General features: G+C 42.2%; 1 protein-coding gene across 1 annotated transcript in view; it reads right to left on the bottom strand.

Moving 5' to 3' along the window:
* Positions 1 to 26,558, bottom strand: part of LOC104875506 (store-operated calcium entry regulator STIMATE) — a gene marked incomplete at its 5' end in the record, with an annotated part of 63,243 nt that extends 36,685 nt beyond the window's left edge. The window contains one exon of the mRNA XM_010643075.3: positions 26,453 to 26,558. Within this exon, the coding sequence (XP_010641377.2) occupies positions 26,453 to 26,558 (106 nt within the window). The remainder of the gene's footprint in view (positions 1 to 26,452) is intronic.
* Between the last annotated feature and the right edge of the window lie 2 nt (positions 26,559 to 26,560).

The raw sequence follows: 26,560 nt of genomic DNA, 5'->3' as shown, positions 1-26,560 counted from the left end.
CAAAAAAAAAAAAAAAAAAAAAACACACACACACACACACACACACACACACACACACACACACACACCTATATCTCAAGTCACCAAAACAATAAATGTATACTATTTTTATTGTGATCTATTTTATTAAAAATATACATACATACATACATATAGAAATTTGGAGGTATATACAATAAACAGGTTAGTCTCTAGAGCAGGGAGTTACAGTGAACTTTCCACTTTTTATGCCATGTATTTTCATAATGTTCTGGCTGTCTACAGTGAGCATGTATTACTTTTGTAGTAAAAATAAAGACAGGCCCCTACTGCTAAAACCAGTAATTTAAAAACTATTAAGTTACAATTTGCACATCAGGCAATTAATAGCTTTCCTCAAACCCAATTCAGCCAGAGAATTTCCTTCTGAGAGAAAAGCGTCCAGCAGGCAGTGCTTGCTGTAGAAAAAGATCAGGCCCTTGTGCCCAGGCAGGGCAGGTTCAGTGCCGCAGCCACCCCTCGGGACAAGTTCCTGGGTCCCTTCTGTCACTCTTTGCCAACAGCACAAATTAAATTCACATTTTTATTTTACGTGTCTCTATTTTTTAGGATTTCCCACTTTCAATGCCTTTTAAAAATTAGCCAACCAATAAGCTTTCCTGACCATGTTGGATAAGAGACCTCTCTGATTGTAAAAAGTTTTAATAATTAAAGGACTGTCCTTCACTGTACCCTCACAGCTCAGCAAGCTTTTAGAAGGCATGATGCTGGAATCCAAGTTTCTCCGAGGTAACATGGACACCTTGGTCAACCCCACAAGCTGAATCTCCAACTCAAGCAGGGCAGACAACCTGTCTGCTTCCTAGTCAGCAAAGACCCTAGTGAACCATTACATCATGAAGCCACAGTTGGATTTCCATTCCAGGAACCCAAGGCTCCAATACAACTCCAGACCCTTACATGGTCCAGACTTCAGAGAACATGGCACATGATGCCAGAGCACCTGTGATGTTTTCGCTCCCTGAACTCCGAAGGACAAGGTATCTGTGAGACATCTTGGGGTCTACTCACCAAGAGTTAAGCACAGAAACCAAAGCACTAGATACTAGGTCACTCAACTCTAAGAATTTCTCTGGGAAGAAAACCCCAATGTAGTGTGTTTCATTCATAAAGATTATTTCAACTAGGTAGGTTCACCCTGACAGGCCCTCAACAGCATCGTGCTTCACCTGTAAAGATAAACAGCTTCATCCACTACCTAAACTCAATATTCATCCAGCTGAATTCCCACAAGGACTTCTGAGACAGTCTCTTCAGATAAAGCATGGTGTCAGTAATAATGATGGCTCCAGGCTCAAGACAAATTAACTGTCACCCACTCATCCTATGAGGAGGTGGACACAATCAGCCTAATTTTCAAATGAAGAAACTGATGCTCAGAGCCATGAAGGAACTTGGTGAATCCTACAGGCAGCATGTGGTAGTGTCAGAACCAGAACATGGGCCAATGCCAGGAATCAGCATTGGGGCTGATGGAGCCTGGTCTTTGGGTTCAAAACATAAAGCTTGCAAAACTTAGACTTCTATGCGCAGTCCAGATGAGATTACCAAATGTCAAGAAGAGTCTCTAAGAGTATCAGTTTAGAAAATGTAAACCTAGATGGCCACAATTCCAGATACAGACCCTATATTTATAGCACAAGCAACTTCAGGATGTGTGGTAAGAAGAGGACTCCAGTCTTAATGCAGTTAAAAGTGAGGAGGGTTGGCCACTGAAGTTCACTAGTACATACAAGAGGCCACACTGGCTCCTCTGACAAGCCTGCTGTGGCCATTTCTGCCACCATCCTTAGTGCAGCTCAGGCTCTTGGGCAACCTCACACTGCTGTCAGCTGGGAGTAGGAGAGAGCAAAGTCTCCTGTTTCCCAAGAGCACACAATGTCCCTCCACCATCACCATATGCTCCAGCTACCTCCTGCTGCTGCTCTGGGTTCTGTGCTTCTGGGCTGTTGTGCCCGAGTGGCACAGTGTTAGGAGGGTTGAGTTTCCCTTCTCATGTTATAGTCTAGACCAAACTGCGCATAAACAAACATGTGCCATGGCAGAAGGCAAAGAAAACAGCCACAAAGCTAGGTGGCAAAAGGGCAAGAGTAAAGGCCTGGGAGGCAGGATGCTTTGGTTTAATGCTGGTTTAGACTCTGACCTTGCTAGGAAGTTTCAGATAAGCCATGCAATCCCTCCAGCTCTACCTGTAGATGGAGTCTTGGATTAAGTTATCTGTATTTTTCCAATTCTAATAACTTGTATGAGATGATATGATGGGGACTTCCTGCTTCCCTGGGATCATCTGCTATGGAAGTCTGCAGCAAGGTGAGCCTCAGAAAGCTAACAATCACTTAGCACCTACCATCCACCAGGCCATGCTAAGCTCTTTATCCTGCTCCATTCTCACAAAAACCCATCAAGACAGATGACTGCCTCCCCCAAATGAGGACAAGAAACAATTTCCAAAGGATAAAATCACACACACAGCACTAAAACATGACCATCATGTGGCACGGTGGTCATGAAAGACCAAGGCCTGAATTTGAGCAGTTTGATTGCAAGGCCTACACAGGTGACCACCAGGCTGCACCATCTCCATTCCTTCGTGTGGAAACTGTACAGTTCTGCTTGTCCCACCTCTGTTCCTCATCTGGGGACCAAGGCTTTGGCTGATTTGCACATGTCTGCTTGACTGTCCCGAGAACCTTCCTAAAGGCACTTGTGTCCTGAAAGCACTGAACAGAAACTTCACTGTTCTTTCAAGGGCATGGACCTAAAACCAACAGAAACTGGTCTCTTGCAAAGCTCCACAAAAGACAAATGAGTTCAGAGGACATCTCTCTAGAGTTACAAAGGGCCACAAGTAGCCTAAACATCTTATAAAAGCAATGTGATACCACTTTCAGAGAAAGCTGGTGGGACTGCCAACAGCATGGTACACACTCCTCTGCTGCGGAAGCAAGCCATGCTGCACGGGCATCCTTTGGCTTGGTGAGGTATTACACACTCACACAGGCAAACAACTCTTCTTGTGGGAATACTGGACTATACCTTACAACTTTAATGATAGACGAACAACTAATGGAAGGCTAGCTTTTGACACCAGAGTTATACAATTCCACTGAAGACCTTTTCCTCAGCTCCTCACTCTAATAAGGTGGGTACCCAGGGTTTTCTCTTCTCAAACAATACAAACTGTGTAACCAGCTAGAATGTGGGCAGAAGAGAAGCAACAGAGCTCATGTTCTCAGTCTTCAGGCCTGGCAGTCAGGTGGCAATCAGCAGGGCAGGAAGACTTAATTTCAAAGTAACAACCTCATCCCAAAGAAGATGGACACCAAGTGAAGAAATCAGACCCCTGTGAACCTTGGCTGGCTACCTTGGAGTTCCTCTCAGGGCTAATTCCTACTTTTTCTTCTCGGAAGAAGAACAAGTGAAATAAAGGAAGGAAGAAGTGATACATGAGGTGTGCACCTGTACAGGATCAAATACTATGTGAACAATCCAAGGTCCCAAGCACTGGAAGCACATGCTGCCAAGAAAAGCAGGATCCTGGAAACATGACCTGCACGCCTGTCCTATCACACAGAATAGACAATGGTGGCCCAAAGACTTAAGCAGGGCACAGCATGGTGGAAGAGCAAGTCAAATAAGATGTTGCCTGTCACAGCCTCTTCCCGTGGTGGTTACAAACCCCAGCTACATGTAGTGAAGGGAAGTCAACTCAGCATTTAGGGTTTTGGAGAAGGCCCTGCTGGGTGATGTTTTGGGGGCTGTCTCACAATTGTGTGCTCCTTGGCTTCAACCTTTCTAAAAGTCTAGACTGGACATAAGTCAACCTGAGGATCGGCATGCCTGGCTCTGCTATTTTTCCTATGAAATGCCCTGCCTGCGCCAACGTCCACTCAGAAAGGCAGGGTCCAATCCATGAGATCCCGAGAATAAAAAGAGGCAGAGAGCTCTCCTACCTATCCTCAGTCTCAGTCAGGTAAGGGTCCTAGTCAGCAAGCATCCTTTGGTCTAAATCATCCACCAAGCTACCTATAGACCTGGCTAAGCACTTAACACACATGATGCAATGCAAGAGGAGCCAGATGTGAGTGAGCAGAGAGAGAATGATGAAAGCAGAATTAAAACACTCTGACAAGAAACAAGCAAATAATGTTTTTTTATAAAATCAGAAGAGTGATGACTGTGTCTAAGCATGTTGGAGGGACAAGGAAAGAGCAGATAGCTAGGAAAGGCCTACCGTGAGTGCTCATGGCAACTAATGAAGTCCAGCTTAGCACTACGGAGAGATGCCAGGGGCTACTTGTACCTTTAAAAAGAAGAGAAAGGAAGATCTATTAACCTGTTCCTTACAAAAAAGGACCCAAACAAAGCCACACAACTGAGAAGATGGGTATAAAGAGTCACCACACACAGAATGAGCAGGCTCCATTTCAATTACTGGCCCCTGTGTGACTCCCACACATAAATGAAAAGGCTCATTATGTGACAGAAATAGCCTTTCTGATGCATTTTTGTTTGGTAACCCAATGTGGACTATAGAAACTCAGATCTACCCAGTTACAATATAAGTAGTGAGCAATCAGGTAGGGTTGCTAAGGGGAAAGCAAACTTAAGAGTATGACAAACATCTTTAAGACTGAAGCATTAATCAATTATTGCACTGGATGAAATATTTGCTGGTGTCTGAGCCTGCTGAAACTACCTTCAAAAGCTCAGGAGTCATGACGCTACAACCCACTCTGTGGAATCCTGGAAGCCCCACTTAGGTAGATGAAATCCAACCTCTAAACTCTCACTTGGCTACTCACAGGTAGATATAACAGTATCAATCTTTGCCCTGCCCACTCAGCATACCAGCCTGAGATAATTAATTACTGATTCAAAAGATCTGTTTTTCTAAGTAGAGTAGAAACAGGAAACAGGAAACATTCTGAAGAACAGCGATTAAGTCTCTTAAGAGTCTCAAATCCAATTTTGCTATATTAGTTACATGCCACTGTTTTACAAATTACTCCAAAGCTTAGTGAGTTAAAACAGTAACACTTAGTTTCAACTTAGCTGGCAGTTCTGACTTATGATCATTTTTCAGGTTGCAGCCAAGCTGTCAGTCAGGGCTGCATCATTTGAAACCTTGCCTAAAGACCTGAGAAGGCTCACACACAGGGCCGTGGGCCGGAGTCGTCAGCTCCTCCCAGCAGGCCTTGCCACAAGACTGCCTGAGTGTCCTCAATCAACAGTCAACAGAAGCAGGCTTTCCTGAGAGCAAGTGATTTACCAGGGAGCAAATAAGAAAGTACACCCAAGATGCAAGTCACAGTACTTAATCTCAGAAGCCACACATCACTTTTGAGGTATCTGATACAATGTCGAAGAGGTGTGTAAGATATGAACAGGAATAAGGATCACTAGTCTAGTATGGAGGCTGGCTGCCACAGGTGCCACTCTAAGTACTCAGGAAATTTTTAAGGAACACAGAATGGATGCATCTTTCCAGGTGGAACTTGAAGCTGTTGCTTTGCTTTCAGTTCAGTCTGAGCTGACTCTCATGTTCTTTGTTGACTTGTTTGGCTAACAGCCCCTTCGAGATAGGAAAAGAGAACAAGGCACTAGATGTACTTACCAAGTTTCTGTCCATCCCTAAAGGACAACCCCCTTCCTCTATTCTATTTCAAAAAACTTTAACTTAAAGTTGTTTTAAACTAAATTCACTTTCTTACTCATCCAAACAAAGGATATCTGATCAGTGCAATGAGAGGGTCCTCAAACAGGGCTGGGAATGTGGCTCAGTGGTAGAGTGCTCACCTGAGGCACTGGGCTTGATACACAGACAGATTCACATGTGCATGAACACACACACACACACACACACACACACACACACACACACACGTGGAATAAGTGCTAATTATGTACCTGGGACCTAGACAGTGCTACCCAGGGTATTGAGAAGGGCTCAGAATCTGGCATTTACACTGTATTACAGCAGCATAGGGGAAGAGGTAGAGGAGATCATAAACAGGAGGTGCTGTCATCAACTGATTACCCACTTAGCTTCTAGGAGACTAACACCACACCGCACTGCCTTTTGCTATTGGCAGTTTGTTTTTTGTTTTTCTGGTACAGGGGATTAAACTTGGGGTCCCTGCGTTTGCGGAACCTCTGAGCTAAATCCATGGCCCAGGAGTTTTTAATGTTAGGAGGACAACTCAGTTTTTCTCCAGCTCATGCAATTTGCTACAGCCAAGCCTAACCATTGAACTGTAAATAAAGACATCAAACTTATTAAGGGGCCCAGGTGTTGAGTCAGCGTGGTCACAGTAAGAACCACTTGCTTTGGATAAGGAAGTCAAAGTTCTTTTAAATATTTCTAAAAATCTGCCTTCCATTTATGAAAGATATTTACTTTTGGTACTTTAAAGATGTTGTTCCACTGTCTTGACTAATTTAACAAGAATTCAGTATTACTTCTTATGCTTATTTCTTTATATGTAAGGTTTTTTTCTTCTGGCTGCTTTTATAATTTAATTTTTATTGCACTGGGGTTGTAGCTCAGGGGTGCCAGTCCTGCCTGGCAAGCACAAGTTCCTGAGTTCAACTCCTAGTTTAGAAAAAGATGATTTTAGTTTTATCACTGTTTTTCAAAAGTCTGATTTCACATGGTTTAGTGTGATTTTCTTTGTGTTTATCCTGCCTGGGGTTTATTAGCTTCTTGGATCTGTGAGTTTATAGTTTTAACTTTGGAAAATGTTCAGCCAAATATTTTTCTGTTCTTTCCTATGCTGCCTCTTCTGGAAATCCAATCACACATCAGGCCTTTGATGTTTTTCCATGCGTCACTAGGGCTCTGTTTATAGTTCCTTCATTTTTCTTTGCTTCAATCTGTAAAGTTTCTGTTAGGTTTTCAAATTCACTTATCTACTCTTTCGGAGAGTCTAATTTTCTGTTAGGTACAATGAATTTTTCAGAAATTGTATTTTCAGTTTTAGAAGTTCCATTTGGTTCACCTTAGTATCTTCCATTGTGCTTCTCATTATGATCTGATTTTTCTTGAAAATCTTTAGCATATTTATCATAATTATTTTAAAATCCCTTTCTGGTGAGTATATAATCTCTGTCATTTCTTCTGTCATCACCTCATTTACTTATACGGACTGACTCCCCCCGCCAATTTCCTATTTCTTCACATGTCCAATAATTTTTCATTGGGGATATAGAGTCCATTATTGTTAATGACATCATTAGGTGTTTGTATTTTGTTGTCTTCTTTTAATGAGTACTTCAGTTTGAGCAAACAGTCAAGTTTATAGAACAGCTTGATCACTGAGACTTTTTTTCTATTTTAAATCTTGAGGTGTAATTTACATACCAAAGATGCACCTGCATTAAGTATACAGTTCAATGAAATTTCAGAAATGTATACATTTCGCATCACCTCAAAGTTCTTTTAAGTCCGTTTGCAGTCAGTCCCATCGCTGCCACTCCAAGGCAACCATTTTTTTGCTGTCACTAATGTATTCATTTATTTACTAGAATTTCGTATCAATGGAGTCACAGATTTCTTTTGCTCAGGATATTCAGCACTTAGATCCATCCATGCTGCTGTATGTATCAGTGGATTGTTCCTTTAGGTTGCTAGCATTTATTCCATTGTATAATTTATCTGCTCATGCACTGGTGGTCATTTGACCTGCTTATAGTTTGGGGCAATTATCAAGTGCTAAGAAAATTTATGCATGTGTCTTTTTGGGGACATGTATTCATTTCTCTGAGTAATCTAGAAGTGAAACTGCAGGATTGTATGAAACATGGAATTTACAAAAACATTCAAATGATTTTCCAGAGTTGTAGCATTTTGTATTTCCAACAGTACTTTGAGAGTTTCAAATTTATATTTTCTTCTGTTCTTGGTATTCGTAGTCTTTTCAGTTTTAGCCATTCTTGTGGGTATACATTAATAACTCATTATTTTGTTTTAGTGTTTTTTTAATCAGTACATGTTTGTAATACATAATGCTTTCATTCCTTATGAAATTTGTACGTGTACATAACACATCTTCATTCCTCCTTTCATCCCCTTTTCCTTTTCTCTACCTCTTGATCCCCTTTCTGAGATCTATTTCCCTACTTCCTATTATCTATCTTTTATTTTGTTTTTGATTTATATTTGGGGTTTCTTATATAAGAAGAATCATGCTAACTGATCTTTATTTTGATTTGTATTTCTTGGATAACTACACTTAGCATTTTTCAATTTATTAATTTTATTGGTATATTTTAGGTATAAAATATGCTGACATTCATCATTGGGAACTTGTACCTTTACGTAATGTATCTTGGTTCTTATTTTTTCCTCATTCCCCTGCCCTTCCTTCAACTCCTTCACCCTTTCCTACTTACAAAGACTTTGTTTGCATTTTTTTTTCTTTCCCTTCTTTACTTTCCCCTACCCCTCCCACTTCTTCTACCCCATTGGACGTTTTCTTCCTAGTTCACATTATCAGTTATTCATTTTAATCTTTATTTACACTTTTAGTTTCTCACACTAGAGGAACTATTCATTATTTACACATGTGTGTTCTATTTATTTCACTTAAGAGTGTGGCCTCAATGTGCATCCATGTAGCTAAAAATGTCTCTAGTTTCTCATTCTTTATGGCAGAGTAGTACTCCATTTTTCAAAAAACCCACATTTTCTTTATCTAAAGCTACTGTGAGAAAGACAGCATGGCACTGGTAAAGAAACAGACCCTAAGATAAGTGGAACAAATTAGAAGATGCAGAAACAACTCCAGACACACTCAGCCACCTCATCTTTGACAAGGACGCAGACACCCTCACTGGAGGAAAGATATTGTCTTTAATAGATGGTGCTGGAAAAATTGGGTTTCAACTTGCCAAAGATTAAAGCTAGACCTATATCTCTCACCATGCACTAAACTAAAATTGAAATGGGTTAAAGATCTAAATATTAAAACAGAAACACTAAACCAGTTGGGAGAGAAGTTAGGTAGAACTCTTGAAGACAGTGGCGTAGGAAAAGATTTCATGAAAAAAACCTCAGCTGCACGTGAATGAGCACAAAGAATCAATAACTGGGATCTCATCCTATTAAAAAGCTTCTGGACAGCAAGAGAAACCACCAAGAGTGTAAAGAGACAACTCACTATGTGGAAGTAATTTTTACCAGATGTTCCTTAGACAAAGGTCTACTATCTAGGATATATAAAGAACTTTAAAAAAAATCAGACCTCCCAAATTTAAAGACCCAATTCAAAAATGGGCATCTGAAATGAACAGATATTTCTCAGACAAAGAATAAATATCAAATAAACATGTTAAAAAAACGTTCAACATCACTGGTCATCCAAGAGATCCACATGAAAACAATGCTGAGATTCCACCTCACTCCAGAAAAAATGGTTGCTATCAAGAAATCAACCAATAACAAATGCTGGCAGGACTGTTGGTGGGAGTACAGACTGGTACAATCACTGTGGAAATCAGTATGGAGATATCTCAAAACACTAGGCTTGACCACCCACTTGACCCAGCTATTCCTCTGCTGGGCATCTTCCAAAAAGAATTAAAAGAATCATACCACAGCGAGATATGTGCACTCATGTTCATAACAGCACAGTTTCTAACAGCTAAAACTTGGAAACAGCCCAAGTGCCCATCAACTGGAGAATGAAGATTAAGCATCTTTTTATATGCTTATTGGCCATTTGTGTATCTTCCTTGGAGAAATGTCTATTAATATCCTTGGCCTATTTTCAGGAAAGGACATTCTAAACAGAACCCCAATTGAACAAGAAATAGCATTAAGAATCAACAAATGGATTACAGCAAATTAAAAAGCTTCTGCAAAGCAAACAATCAGTAGAGTGAAGAAACAACCTTTAAAATAGGTAAAAATTCTTCCCAACTACTCCTCACAGAGGCCTAATATCTAAACATATGGAGCTCCAAAAAAGTTGTATCTCCCAAGATAAAAGACTCAATCAAAAAACAGACCACAGAAAAGACACTTCTCAGAAGTACAAATGTCCAATAAATCCATGAAATTATGTTTGACATCTCTGGCCATCAGAGAAATGCAAATTAAAACAACACTGAGATTTTCATGGCTACCATAAGAAAAAAAAATTAACAAATGCCGACAAGGCTGTGGGGGAAAATGGTAACCTTTTACACTGTGGGTGGAAATGTAAACTGATATAACCCCTATGGACATCAGTATGGAGATTCTTCGTAAAAGCTAAAACTAGAAATTCCATTCAACGTAGTTATTCTCCTTCTTGCTATCTTCCCAAAAGAGTTAAAGACATTATACCACAGTGATAAATGCATACCCACATTTAAAGCAGGACAATGCATATTAGGTAAAACTTCGAAGTGGCCTATATATCCATCAAGAGATCAATGGATAATATTAGTACATAATAGGTACTACTTTGCCAAAAAGAAGGCTAAATTTGAGTCATCTGTAAGAAAATGGATGTACACTGAGACCACTGTTAAGTAAACTGACACGCAAGCTTATATACCATATAAATTCTTTTATATGAGAAGTCCAAAATATAAATAATATTAAAGGTGGAAAAATAAGAAATAAGGAGATAGATCTTTTGGAAATGGGAAGGTGATCCAGAGATTAGAGGGAAAGAGTAGCAAGGAGGGGGGATGGGAATAAAAAGAACTAAGATATGTCAAGCATATGTACCTACCCCCAGGGATAAATGTAAACATTATATACTGCAAACAAAACCTTTAAAAAAAAAAAAAAACCTTTAAAAAAAAAAGATCCTTTGCGTATTTTAAAATTGCACCGTCTTTTTACTGAGTTGTAGGAAGTTTTTACACGCTCTGACTTTAAGCACTTACCTTTTCTTTTTAAAATTAAGATTATTTTTAATTGACAAATCATAACTGTATGCATGTATAGGGCACAATGTGATGTTCTGATATATGTTGACAATATCAAATGATATATGTTTATAATATCAAATTGTGGAATGATTAAATCAAGCTAATAGCATGTCATCACCTTAATTTCCAGGTTTTCTAGTGACAAATATGCAATTTACTCCTACTTACTTGGAAATACATGCAGAGTATCCTTATGTGAAGTGCTTGAGACTAGAAGTGTTTCTGATTTGGAGTTTTTCATATGTTGGAATATTTGCATGGATATCACTGGCTTAGTATCCCTGATATGAAATCCAAAACTTAAAAAAAAAAAATGTCATGTTGAATTTGGGTTAGGCTCAACCTGTATATAATAAATTACTCTTGACTATGGTCACACTGCTATCCAAGAGCTCAAAACTTACTCTTCCTCTCTATCTGAAACTTCACACTCTGATCAAAAGCTCATTGCCTCTCTCCCTCTTTCCTTTGTATTTTCTCAGCAGTAAGATTTGAAGAGCAGAAATTCTTTTGTTTTTTTGGTACCAGGGATTGAACTCAGGTCCTTGCACTTGCAAGGCAGGCCACCGAACCACTGAGCTAAATCCCAGCCCCCAGAAATTCTTAATTTAGATGAAATTTAATTTATCATATTTTTATGGCTTGACTTTTTTGTAGCATAAGAAATGTTTGCCTCCACCACTAAGATCAGAAATATCTGCTACCATATTTTCTTCTAGAAATGTTAGAGTAGCATTCATTTCTGCATTTAGATCTATAATTTATGTCTAATCAATTTTTGTATATCTTGTGTGTGTGTATATATTTTGTCTCTGGCTCCTGGCTTACAACTCCTCCAAGGCAGGCCAGAGAAACTAGAATTTCTTTTCTCCCAAAATAGGTCACAGAAACTCTAGTCTTCCTCCACCTTTCAGTCTTGGAATTGGCCATTAAGAACTTTTTTTTTTTACTTTTTAATTTTTTCCTTAAATTCTTTTATTGGTACATTTTAGGTATATAATACATTTGCATTTACCATTGGGAACTTGTACCTTTACATGATGTGTCTTGGTTCTTATTTTTTCCTCATTCCCCTGCCCTTCCTTCAACTCCTTCACCCTTTCCTACTTACAAAGACTCTGTTTGCACTTTTTTTTTCCTTTCCCTTCTTTCCTTTCCCCTACTCCTCCCACTTCTTCTACCCCTTTGGACCTTTTCTTCCTATTTCACATTATCATTTATTCATACTGACTACTGCATGGCCCATGTGTCTAACAAGGTCTCTCCTCTATCACTGCATCTCACTGTCCCAGAAAGGGCTCTCCTTATATTTCTACAGCAGCAGTTCTTCATTTTGCTTCATGAGTTTCAGCCTGCACAACACAGAGGAGCATCCACCTAGCAGATGTCTCAAGCCATTTCCTTCATATTGTTCCTGGCAAATTCCAGCTGCTTTAGCTCCCTCAACTTTGTCTTCTCAATGCCAAGACCGCTGGTTCTATTTAGGTTCCTTTTCTCTGCTGTGAAGTCTAGAAATTGTCTTCAGATGAAATGTTGGGGGAAAGACCAAAGGGCTCACCACCTTCTTATTTTTTTTTCTTCAGGGATCACTATTGTTGACAGCTTGTTATCCAATGTCTGCAAAAAGCTGTCATATATTTTGGCCTGTTTTCTCTTGCTTACAGAAGAAATGCAAGCTCTATTACATCCTTTATGGACAAAAGCCTCTTCATTCACTTTCACATAGGAAAGATTCTTCTGGCTTCAACGAAAAGCCCTACTTGATTCCAATCTCAAAATGCAAGCCTTTGGCTTTTTCCCAGTCCATTTATCATGTCCAGGAAAGACTGCACTGATGCTCTCAGTGAAAAACCAGGAGGCTCAGGGACAGTGAGAGCGCCAAACCATGTTGGGGATCTCCACTTGCAGGGGAGGCAGGAGGCCCACAGAAATTAGAAAGTAGCATCCTGTGTCACACATGGCAGGCAGGAGAGTAAAAACCAAATGGGCCTGAATCACAGTTTTGCCCTTCTGTGTTGTTGCAACCTTAGACAAATCACTTAAATCAGTTGGAGCCACTGTTTCCTCAGGTGTAAAATAGGATACTCATTTGAGAGGACTAATATGAGGCACAAAGGCTCACAATATGTAAAGCACTTACAGGACTCTGCACATAATGAGTGCTCTACATTGTGGCTCAGTGTTACCACCAGAGTTACCAGATCAAACTGATCAAAGCACTCTTTATTCTCCAAGAGGCCCTAACCTCTTCACCAAGGGGGCTTTACAAAAAATACTGAACACAGGGCCAGGGATTTAAATCAGTAGTGCTGCTGCCTTCCACACAAGCACAAGGACCCAAATTCGATCCCTGGTACCAAAAACAAAAAAACCCATCGTAAACAAAAAAACACTGAACACAGATCTCATAGTTACACAGTCTAAAAATATCTCCCTGGGGTTGGGGGTATAGCTCAGTGGCAGAGTGCCTACCTAGCATGCACAAGGCCTTAGGTTCTATCCTTAACACCCAGCACCCCCTTAACATACATCTCTAAATTAGTTTTTAATTACAAAAATTAAAACTATAGCTTCACAGAGAAGAGACCTAGAAGAACCACCTCACCCAGGTTAACAAAGAACTAACACCAGGCACCTCGAGTTACATGCTGAGGAGGCCATAACAAAGTAAATAAAAAGGAGCCACAAGGTCCCAGCCCAAAACAGGTGACATGGATGCAATCATGAGAAAATACCAGACATTCTATAAAATCTCTTGCTAAGAAAGACAAAGAAAGGCTGAGGAACTACTCTAGACTAAAGGAGACTGAAGAGACATGGTAACATGTGACATGTGACCTTGGACCAAGAGAAAACAGCTATCACAATACTCAGGTGACTAACAACATAGTAATGTTAAATTTCCTGAGGACCCAAGGCCTTTACAATGAACTATATCCCAAGCCCTTTTTTATTTTGACACAGGGTTTCACTAAGATACTAAGTTGCCTAGACTAGCTCAAACTCATGATCTTCCTGTCTTAGCCTCCCAAAGTGGAGTACTATAGGTATACACCACCATGCCTGGCAAATTTCTGAGTTCTTATCATTGTACAATGCTATCAAAAAGATGCTATGGGGCTGGGGATTTAGCTCAGTGGTTTCATCTCCTGTCTCACAAGTGCAACATCCCAAGTTCAACTCCCGGTACCCACCCCGCCACCAAAGATGCTATGTCCTTAGAAAAATTCATTCTATAGAGAAAATAGATTCATTCATAGGAAAATGGATACATATTGAAGATATACTCCTAAGTGAAATAAGTAAAGCACACATGTGTAAATACCGAATAGTTTCTCTGGTGTGAATAATCTTCAATAATACAGAAGATCCTAATAAGATTACTGACATTGAGAAATGGGAAGAAAGGAGCTAAAGGTGTAGGGAAGGTGGGACGGGTAGGGGAAGGGTAAAAAGGGAAAAGAAAAAAATGTGAGATAATGAAAAGATGGAAATAAAGTGGTTGTAGATGGGGAGGGGAGGAGGGGGTGAAGGGAGGGCAGGGACAAGGGGAAAAAATGAGAACCAAGACTTGTCATGTAGAGGTACAAGATCCCAACAATGAATGTAACTGTACTGTATCCCTAAAATGTACCAATAAACTCAATTAAAGCTGAAAAAAAATGCATTCTACAGTATTTACCACACAGAAGAGACAAGGATCCCAGTTTCCTCCCACCACCCAAGACTTCTTACTCAGGAGCACACTGGTCCTGGATTACCTCCCGAAGAATCATGTGTTCCACCACATGCCATGCAGGCCTGACAGGCAGATCAGACCCAGGGAGAAAGAGAGACAGAGCAAGGCAGAGGTCTGCCCAGTCTAGCACAGACTGGATGTCTTACAGACTTCAAAGGAGAAGAAGATGGGCTAAGGTTGCTAGGGAGTTTCTCTGAAGATGGCTAAGAAGATGTGATGAGGTAAGGTGGAAAAAAGAAAGCTTTTGCAGGAAAGAGGAACATGGGTAAGGAGAGGAGTCAGGAACAGGGGCTAAGAGGCATCTTACTGCATCTCAGCATCTGATGATATGGTGGCTCTGCCTGGCCCAGGCTGAAGGGTAGACAGACCATGGTGGCTACAATTACAAATGGAGTTCTTGACAGAGCATGGGAGCTGTGGACTCAGGAGCCTGGCTGTTCTGAAAGTCACTGGGGTGCAGCCTTAATCTAGTCTCAGAAGGACCCACCACAGCACTGCACAAGCAGTTGCACTGCTGTGCTGTGCACAGCCCGGCACAGTACTGCACAGCAGCTGCAGGCAAGGAGGAGTAAGTTGCATAGCATAGTTCAGCAGTTCCCAGGTCCATGGAGCAGGGTCTGGTAAAACATCTCCACATAGTGTTACCCTACTACTTTCCATGCCCTCATGCCTCTATCACTCAGCCCAAAATCAGCCAGAGCTACTGTCCACATGGGCCTGGTGTGATTTCCATTAATGGGAGAGTAAGATCACACTATAAATGGCTATACCCAGAATACTGTCCCATCTGCAGCAGTCACACTTGAACGCATCTCCACAGCAAGACAACAACACACGTGTTGGATGTTTTCTCGAAGATACTTCCCCATTTGGGGTATTAGGAAATTATTTATTTATGCACACACTGAAAAAAATCAATACGGAATCTGCTAAATGGGCTGATAGGCAGTTCAAAACATCTGTTTAACTTCAGAATAACATTATGATTATTATTATTGTTGACTTTTTGATTAGTAACTGATGGAATCTCTCACAGAGAAATCTGAAGATCAAATTATAAAATCAAGACTCTTGACAGAAAAAAACACATGTCTGTAAGACCCCAACATCCATCCCTCGTCTCTCCTGTGCTTCTGGATCCCAGTTTGCTGCAGAGCTCAGACCAGAGTTGAGGCAACTGTTTTAACAGCAGACTGGGAATCTGCAGTTGACTGAAAGTCAGAAACCCAATTGCAAAGCCAGCAAATAAGGAGAGTCACATGTGTTACACATGTTTCTTCACATGCTCCACTCTCTTCAGGTGGCCACTTGTCACACACACCAGATAGATGCAAGGAACCTTTTTCTCTTTAATGGCTGGCAAAGTATTTCATCCCAAACACACCACTCAGATAGAAATCCTGCTTGAATGCCCAGTAATGCCTCAGCCAAGACACTCGCACTGCACAGTCTGGCTAGGGAAACATATGACAGATGCTGCAGCTGGGTTTCAACTGTTTTGAAATGCACTTTACCACCTCAACTCTACATCTTTTCATATTGGTAACTGAAAATGTCTTCTAGGAAAACAGGAAAGCCTGTGAAGAATATAGATAAGCTTAAGAGGCGTAAAGAGCCCACAGACTAGGACAAAAGCTAGAGGGAAAAGAGTATTATGAGAAAGATAAACATACAGAAACACCTAAGTTTAACCCCACATATGTCTTGACTTGCTCTGCATACAATTCTGTGAACTGGAAAATTTTAAAAAGCATGAAACTTCCTGACACCCACCTATGGTCAGTGACAGGAAAAGTCACAATTCTCTGTACCAAGTCTTTGAAAGAAGTGTTAAAGGCCAAAAGAACCCTGGCTGAGTGTCTCTGACTTCTCCCTTCTTCCTCCACAACTCCTTTCCTGTGTGGTACCCCATCCTATGGTCCCATCTAAGTCCTAGGTCAGGCTGAGCTCCATCCCACCCTGGCTCCTGCTCCTCCTCTTGAGGGGCTTGAGTGACCTATGGCACAAAATGCCCTTCAGCATGAATGAGGCACGTCTGCTGATCAGATGAGACTGCAGTAACTGGGGTGGGGGCGGGGTCCTTTTTCTCACAGGCACAATTTCAGCAGCCCACAATCTTGCAGTGGTACTGTCAGACAGATACTCAGGTGTTAGAAGGCCGGAGGGAGGAAGGGGAGTTCAAAAATAGCATTGCCAGTTAATTAAAGAAATACTTCAATGTCTAATATATCTATAATCACTTGTTAGGTCTCAAACCCAGTGATCCCAGAGCACACAACATCTTAATGTTATACCTTGTGTACATTCCTTCTGATATCTGACCACCTGGTTATCTAACTCCAGGGCAAGGCATACATACTGCATTCTTGGCTGCCATAGCCTACAGCCCAATGATAACAGGAAGAGAAATGTTCTCTAAAGACCCTCCTGCCTTGGTCTGGGACCTGTTTTAAATGAAAAACTTAATCTTTTGTAAGTTTCTTGCATGATGAAAGCCCCTGAGGAAACACCGACCCAAAAAGGACAGGGAGACATTTTTCTATCTCTAAATAATTTCTAAGTAAAATGGCAATAAACATATAGTTCCCCTAGTTCCCCAGACTCTTAAGAGTAACTCTTGAGTGCACAAAAATGCATGCAAACTCGCACCTGGTACAGATGCCTTCATGGCATTGCCTGCCTTCTCAAGAAGGCAAAACTCTCTCTATATCTACAATACGTTTTACCTAGACTTTTGCACAGTATATGTGTCTTGACTGAATTCTTTCACCAAGAGCACAGAGAGCTGGGGTGTAGCTTAGAGGCTCCAGGCCTGCCTGGCAAGTGCAAGGTCCTGAGTTCAATCCTCAGTACTGAAAGAAAAAAAAAAAAAAAGCACACAAAACCAGGGACTAAGGAAGTGGGGGCCTGTTTCTTGCTGCATCAGGACCCGGCTTCCTCGTAACAGTAGGAACAGGATTTCCAGAATATGCTGACAAGTACAGTTCTCATCAGAAATATTCTGTAGCAAAGCCCAACCCTACTAAGCTTTGCACAGCATGGCAGGACTTTGGTGACATTCTGAGAGCTGTGCAGAATCAAAGCTGGGATAAAAAAACAGGGATGGAAGTGTCTCTACCTTTCCTAAACCTCTGTGGAACGTGGCAGATAGTCAATAAAAGCTAGTTAATAATAAAAAGCCTCTTCATTTTGTTACCTAAAACAAGACTGTCTGGCTCTACTGCTTGCTAGCACTGTGACCTTGGGAAGCCCCTCTTTCCCCTTTTAAAAGATGGAGGAAGATACTATGAGTATCTACCTCTTCAGGTGGCTGTGAAGACGACATGTCGGGCAGGAAGCAAGCTGAGCTCACCTAGCCACTATCATCTACCAGAAGGTACTGCTAACAGGATATGGGGCTGATAGGGCACTGGGCCCCATTCTTCTACCACCCAAAAGATAAAATACTGTAGTGCATGTTCTTTGAGGGAACCACGTGAGATCTAAAAGAAGCATGGTAATGAAACTGCTTTAAAAGAAAGGTTTTCTAGCACTTGGGAGGCTGAGGTAAGAGGACTGCGAATTTGAGGGCAGCCTGGCATACACAGAAAGTTCAAAGCCATACTGGACTATATAGCAAGACCTGTCTTTAAAGGAAAGCCAATCACCTTCCCTGACCTGGTAGCACTGGAGACTGAACCCTGGGCCTTCACACTAAGCCACACTTTCCCTCTGTTTTTTTTTTTTTTTTTTAGTTTTGAGGTGGTGTCTAAGTTTCCCAGGCTGGTCCCCAACTCACCATTCTCCTGTTTCAGGCTCCAAAGTAGCTAGGATTGTAGGCATGTACCACCATGCACAGCAAAAGAAACTTTCTCAAAGTGTAGGCCCTGATTTGACAGCCAATAATGTCATTCAAGCCTCTGAGACAGATGCTGTAGAAAAGACCTAAATGAACTAAGGCAGGCTCTGTTCTATGAGCCCGTTGGCACACTGCCTGCTTTTGTGGGACTCTCTGCCCCCATGTTCTCCTGCCCATTACAGACTGACATGCGTGTTTCCTATAAACAATCTTTTAGGTCCTACCACTCTCTCCATGTCCACAGCTCCTCTCACTGCCTCTACCTTTGATACGTTGCCACAATGGGCTGTCTGTTATTACTGACAGCTCTAAAAGGTTGCCATCACTAACCAGACCTCAGCAATGGGTAGGACCACCATCCTCTGCACAGCTAAGGAAACTTCCACAAAGGACAGGCCAGTTTTCTGTAAACAAGATATATCTCATATGTGCATGAAATGATTGGAAAATCATTTCAAATTTATATTTTAATGCTATCAATAACCATAAATGAATCCAAATCTCCAGATAGTATTTTGACATAAAAAAACAATTATGAAAAAAAAAACACAGAACTGTTAATAGCCAAAAACGAGGGGAATCAGTCACAAATAGAGCGTAATCAGAAAGTACACCTGTGTGAGCAAGGAGCAGCAAAGCAAGCAGAAACAGAGGAAGTGCCCAGAACCTGAGAGACCTAACTTACCTTTCACCTCTCTGCACCAACCAACCAGGAAGCTTCTTACAGGGCACTTTCCTTATTCACAAAATAAAAATAACCCCCTCTTTCCTGGGTTCCTGTGAATATATCAAGTACTAAGCATAAAAGCCAGCCCACAGGGTACTCAGGAAGTGCAAACTACAGAAAGAGGCCAGCTCTAGTGGCCAGTGCCATAAACCTGTTACCATGGCTATAGGTGAAAGAAAGCCAGTGACCTGAATGCAGTTTGTCACCTGGAAATCGCACAGCTCAGTCTACCTACTGCCCTCTCAACACCTGCACAAGGAGGAGGTTATGATGACTAGTGAAGCCACCTGGCTTGCTCATCTGGAATTTACGACAACCTTGCTGGTTAGGTGAAAGGCTTTACAGTATGTACTCTATAAAGAGTGCTAATGGTAAAGAAACTGTACAAACAAGGGGGGAAAAAGAGGAAATGCTTCATCTAATTCAGAAAACAAGTTAAGAACTTTTACAGAACCCCTGGATGTACACACTGTAACAACAGGGATGATGACATTACCATCTGTGTTAACTTTTCAACACGTGACAAACTAGCTGAGAACAACTTAAAGGAGGAAAGTTTATTTTGGCTTACAGTTTTGGAGGTTTCAGGGCATGGTCAGCTGGCTTCATTGCTGTTAGGCCTTGCGGCGAGGCAGAAACACCAAAGTGGATGGATGTGGTGAAAGAAAGGTGCTCATCTCACAGCAGCCAAGAAATAGAAAAAGAGCAAAAGAGCTAAAAGGGAAGGTCAGGGGACAAAATACAGTCCCCAAGCCAGGCATGGTAGCACATGCCTATGCTCTCAGCCCACTGGGAAGCTGAGGCAAGAAAATCACAAGATGGACCCCACCCTGGGCAACTTACCAACTTAGAGAGGCCATATCTCAAAACAAAAAATAAAACAAAGGTGAAAGATATAGACCAGTGGCAAGGTACTGGATTCAACAGCCCAGCATTGGGGGGGGGAAGAGAGAGAGAGATAACCCCCAGGGTCATACCCCCATGACCCCACTCCCTTCATCTAGATCCCATCTCCTAAATTCTATCACCACCCCAATAATGCCATCAAATTATGAATCCATCAATGGATTAACCCACTGATTAGAAGTTAGAGTCCTCATGATACAATCACATTCCAAAAGCCTCACTCCTGGACACATGAGGCTTTTGGAGGACATTTTATATCTAAACCATAACACTCCAGTCTAAGGGAGGGCCTGCTTTACCTTCCTTACAGATATTCTTCCTAATTCTCAAGAGTCCTAGAGGAGAGAAACTACTATCATTATCTTACTGGGGAAGATACTGAAGCTTTGAGAAATACACAAGTTGTTCAAGGGCTCTATGAGGGTGAAGCAGACGTGGAAGCCTGGACTGGATCTACAGCCAAGGGTCCTGCTATTTTTAACCTCTTGTTAAACTTCATCACTTCATCTTCATGCAAATATTAGATTTTAAAAAGATCTTTAAAGCAGCAGAGTCTTGATAGACCCTCACAGAGCAACTTTTGACTAACAGACATTTAACAGTCTAAAAACTATAGTTTGATGAAATTATTCTATAATTCAAATTGTCTCCTAATTCAGACAACTCCTTGCCCTGATTTTATTCCAAATTAATGAAGTTTTATTATTAATAGGGTAGTAAATAATCATAACAGATAAGTGCTACCAAATACATTGGCATTTGAAAAATCTAAAAACTTTCTAAAAATAAAGACCCTGAGCCAGCCAACATATTAACATTACCTTTACTACTTTGTCCCATGGCATAATAACAGACTGGGACAGGAAAAAAAAAAACTGTTCTTTTTTTGACACTGGCATTTTATGGAGTGGGTGCTGGGCCCAGAGACAGGTGGCTTCAGTCCTGAGATCCAACTCCAATTATGCAATATCTGGGTTTTCTTGTTTTACAGAAGAGGCAATCTCTGGGAGAAAAGTTACTGTAGTTGCCAAAGGGAAATGTATGTTTATAAGGGAGAGAGGAGGGGTCTTTCTCCCTCTACCTCTAAGTCATTGACTTACTGTTACCAATAGTGGGACAGCCTGAATTTCTGTGCCTCTGAGAAGGATGTAACAAGAAACACAGAGTATATGGAGTGTCCTTGATATAAGAAAGGTTATCAGGATCTAATTCCTCTTCCAGACCAAAGTGAAGAAACACAGAGATTGGTGAAACAAGTCAAACACCACAACAATGATGGAGACATTTCCAGAATGTGAGACAATTTTCCTATCCTCAACCAACACTCTTGCAAGAGTCAATGTATTTAAAACCAAAGCATGGGGTTGGGTGGGGTGGGGGCTGGGTTGGGGCTTTTCCTGTTGAGCTTGGGTCCTGTTGCTGAGGCCTCCTGCAGTCTTTTCATTTTGGAGATAAGTTTAGTGATGGAGCACTTGCTTAGCAGACCACCAATAAAATAAATTAAATTAAAATAAAATTTTAAAATTAAATGTGTGTCTGTGTAGTGTGTGCATGTGTGTGTGTGTGTGTTTCTTCCAGAAGCAAAAGTGACTTAAAAACATACAATGTATGGACCTTGACTGGACCAGTTTTTTAAAACTCTAGATATAAAAGACTTGTAATATTTGGGGAAAGGTGACTATGGAATGTATATTAGGTGATATCATGGACCTACCATATTCTTAGTTCTCTTAGGTTGTATGGGAGATTGTGGCTATGTACGAAGGAGACTGTGCTTAGTAGACTAAGCTGAGGTATTTAGGGTTGACATGTGATCTGGTACTGATTGCAAGTGTCCTTCAAATAGCCAAGCCAAAAAAGAAACAAGAAAAGGAGATAAAGTAAATGTGACAAAATTAATCACTGAATCTAGGTACAAGGCAGACAGATGTTCTCTGTACTGTTTCTCATCTTTCCTGTGTGTCTGACATTTTCTGAGATAAAAACTGGGTTGGGGTGTGTGGGGTATGGGAATGGTGATTGTAGAAAAGGCTGTGCCAACACAGAGGATGCAGAGAAGTCAGCTCAATGTGACAGAAAACACCAGGCATTCTTACTTGAGATTAAGGTATGAAAGGTAGACAGACCTGTTTGCGATTTTACTTTGGGCCACAGGAAAAAGGTTGTCACTTCTAGCTGTTCCTGTACCACACCAACAGATTTCTGGCAGCCTGCTGGTCCCTACACTGGTGACATGAAAAGAGGCAGGCAGATTTACCCAAGCTCTTAAATGCTTGTTTTGCTAAAAGCCAATTCTCTCCACAATTCAACCCAGAACCCTGACTGGACGGTGAAGAAGGTTTGAGTTTGCTTTGCATTCTCAAGCTGTGAGAGTAAACCCCCACAAATGCCAATACACACACTGGCCAATGATGACCTTTGGCTGACAGCTCAGCAACTTCTCCACACTGGAACAACTTGCTGAGCTCCAGCGCTACTCATCTCTGTTCTGCTGCACCTCTGGTCTGAGTGGCTTCACTGAGTCACAGACTAGAAACAAACTGCCTGACAGGCAGAGTACAACCAAGCCCTCTCATTTAGTGTTTCTTTTTTACGCAGGCAACCAGTCACTTCATAACATCCAAGAATACTCACAGTGGGAAGTCACCTAATAAGCTGGCCTTAAGTTTGCTTGGCTTTCCTTGAACACATACAGCTCCTCCGCTGGAACCTCTGCAAAGCCTCCAACTTAATTAATAAGGTGATGCTGACATGAGGATATGCCAGTGGGTAGTAGACTGTGACAGTCTGCATGTTCACACAGACTGAAAAGTAGGTTACATACAAGACCTGGCATATGTGCACACAACTGCCTGGGCTGCATCTATAAAACCCCACATATAAGGCAAGAAATCTTTCAGAGTGCCAGGGTGGTAAACCTTTCAAGAACCAAAATTTCCCTTGGGACTGTTAAGATTTATGTGCTATCTTCTTCCAGGACAAAAAATCCCAACTTAAAGGTGAAGCAATGGTAAGGCGGGAGTAAGGTTTTCTAGGTTAAGGGTGTGTGTGTGCATAAACACTGTCATCTGAGGATTTACTGAAATCGGGGATTTGAAGTGAAGAAAATTATTCAGTTTGTCTGGCAGAGAAGGGGGCTCATCACCTGCACAGGGAGCTGGTCTAGCAGAAAAACAGAGTAGTTCCAGCCCTTAGACCTGAGAAGCATCCAAGAAGACAGGCACTGACTCAATGCCATGGGGGATGCAAACCTGGAAGAGGAAACACTATGGCCTCAAAGAGGACAGAGGTTGTTAGTTTAAAGTGCTGAGAACAGAGGACTGGCATTTAAACTGTGCCTGAAGATAGTAAAGGATGGTATGGCCTCATCTTAACAAACCAGGCCCTTCCTCTCAGATGGACACTCTCATCCAGGAGCCTGTCCCTCTACCTCCTGCAGCTGGGCTTGACTGACAAAGCAGGCTCTGTGACCAGGAAGACGGGACCCCAACAGCGGCAGAGTAACTTCCTTGAGATTACTACCTCACTCCCCTTCCACTTCCCCAGCAAAGTCTACTCCAATATATAAGGCAGCCTCTTCAAGAAGGAAAAGCCCCACAGTTCTACTTCAACCAGACCATGGAAATTCAGTGATAAGGCACTTCCCTACTGAGTCCCACTAGTGGGACCCTGGAAGCTCCACAGGCCATCATCACCTTGGCCTGCTGTTTCTGTCTATGTAGGGTAATGAGGGCTCGATCTCATCTTCATTTCTGGGTCTAGGGCAGAACCAGCTCTGGAGTCTACTTTCTTGTCCAGGTTTTGTAGAGAGAAAGCACCAACTACAGTGGGATTTGCACATATGCTAACACTGAAGAGTGAATAAAGAGGTGAGAACATCCCTGAAGATATGAAGTATCTGTACTCTGAACACATTCAATCAGGCACACCTTTCAGCAGTGAGCAACTCTGCCCTATAATAATTTCCCTCTCTGAATTACAAGTGCCAAACTCTAGAGGGGATTAAGGAGGCCATCAACACCAAACCCATGAAAACAGCCACAGTTACCGTCTTAGTTTTCTGGTAGCTAAGACAACATATCTGACACCCAAAGTTAAGGAGGAAAGGTTTATATCAGTTCACAGTTTGTAGAGGCTTCAGTCCATACTTGGCTGGAGCCAAAGCAGGGTTGGCATGGTAGAGGAACATCACAGAGTGAAACAGTTCACAATAGGCAGAAAGCAGCAAAGGTAGTAAAGTAGCAAAGAAGCAGCAAGTGACCAGCAACAACACTCTTTCTGTCCCTTATATTTTATCCAGGTTACCCACCCTTAGGGCAGGTAACACTAATACCCAAGGTGGGCCTTCCCATTAGCCACTCTTAGAACTATGCCAAACCAATCAGCAGACTAATTTAGCAATCAAACACCCTTGATCCCAGCATCACACACTCTAGATCCAAACTTCCACCTATGACCGACGACATGTGGCTTTGAGGGGACATCTAGACACAAACTCTAACAAGTAGGCTATAGAATCTCTGGTCAAGAAACAAGATAAAAATTCAACAAGAGCTAGGAATACAGCTTGGTGGTAGAGAGGTTGCCCAGCACGTGTGAGGCCCTGAGTTCAATTCCGTGCAGCCCTCGACTCCCAAATTAAATCTATAGTATTCCAGAGAGAAAGAAGACTCGCTAGAAGTGAGAGAAGAAAGTGGGAGAGGAGTGAAGGCCTATTCACAATGTCTTCAAAACACATACACATACAATACATGTTCCCAAGGCAGCAACTGAATTTGGCTAAATTGTCACAAATTGTTGCGGGAATAAGTTTTACTCTTTTTTTTGGTACCAGGGATTGAACTCAGGTCCTTGTGCTTGCAAGGCAGGCGGCGGAACCAGTGAGCTCAATCCCCGGCCTGTTGTGGGAATAAGTGAGTAGTTGTTCAACAGAGAAAATAGTAAGACAAGTAGAGACTAAAAAGAAAAAAGTGGCAAACGCAAAAATTGGACACTTGTTGCAGGATTCAACAAGGCCAGAAAACCAGAAAAAAAGCAGTGTCCAAGTTCAGAACCTCTCTAGGGTCACCCAAAGCCTAAAAAAATTCACCTCCAAAAACCCTCATTATAAACAAGGTAATGAGACCTATAAAACATCTGCACACAGCTGCTTGAGCCCTCCCTGGGGTCAACCCAGGAGTACAATCTGCTGAAACTGTCCACGAACCCAACACGGAAGTTTTTAGAACAAGTCATTTTGGAATGAATGCTTTTTGCAGAGTTATACCTTATTTTCACTCAAAACACAACCACAGGATCTATGTGCCACACCACGCCTCTACTGACTTTAATAAGAAGGATGTCTACTAAGAAAACAACACTCCCACACAAACCCCACACCACTCCAGACCCCTCCCCCTTTGGCATACTGGGCAACAAGGGCCTTCTGGGACGACTTCTCATTACAACTCCCAAGGAAGCACCCCTGGTGACAGCATGGGGATTCTGAGACCTCCCTCGACCTTCTGGGTCTCTTTCTCCATTAAGTCATTAGGTTGCCCGAGTTTCACGGAAAAAAAAAAAAAAAGGAAAGAAAACTTAATTTAGACATAATAAAAGTGGAATGGGAAAGGGAACAGCTAGGGGAAACAGCGAGGGAACAGGTGGTCCTGCTGGGGACGAAGGGGGAGAGGAGAAGGTGAGGGGGAGAGGGCAATCTGGGTGGGTCTCGCTAAGACGAAAGGAAAATAAACACGGGCGGGGGCTGGTGGTCGCAGAAAACAATGTGGGAACCTAATATACTTCAGGAACCGCAAGGGATGCAAAGTAGCAGGATTCAAATGCGAGAAGAGAATGCAAATCTTCTGAAGAGTGAAAATGCAAAAACAAACAAACAAACAGCATCACATCAGCTGTAGGGAGGTGGGTTCAAAGCGCAAAAGGAAAGGCTAAAGAGGAACCCTTGAGAAGGGACAGAGAGGGAAGCCACTCTCGGGGGCCACAGCTCCACACTGTTACGCGGGCTAACCTTCATTTGTGATGAAAAGGTGGGAAGGGGACGAAGTTAGACGGGAATCTCAGAAGACAGGGCAAGGTGGTGAGGGGCAGGACCCAGGACGGCGGGCCAGGGACCGGCGAGCCCTAGTCTGGGAAAGCCTAGCCTGGGCTCGCGGGGAGGAAGGAATCTTGGCCAAACGGCCCAGGTCCCCACGCCTGACCTCGCTCCGGGGCGGGGCGAGGCGGGGCAGGGTCGGCGGCTTTCAGCGCAGGGCCTGAGGAGAGGCTGTCCCGGACTCACGCATCAACGTGCTGAAGGCCACGACGCCGAGCAGCCCCTGTAGGAAGATGCCGAAACTGTGCATGAGCGCGCCGCTCTCGCAACGTCCCGCCCCGGAGGCGACCGTAG

Source organism: Fukomys damarensis, unplaced genomic scaffold (genome assembly GCF_012274545.1).
Source record: "Fukomys damarensis isolate Sample0158 unplaced genomic scaffold, DMR_v1.0_HiC HiC_scaffold_28, whole genome shotgun sequence".
Classification (NCBI taxonomy): Eukaryota; Metazoa; Chordata; class Mammalia; order Rodentia; family Bathyergidae; genus Fukomys; species Fukomys damarensis.
The sequence above is the reverse complement of the archived record's forward strand: the minus strand, read 5'-3'. Positions and strand labels throughout refer to the sequence as shown.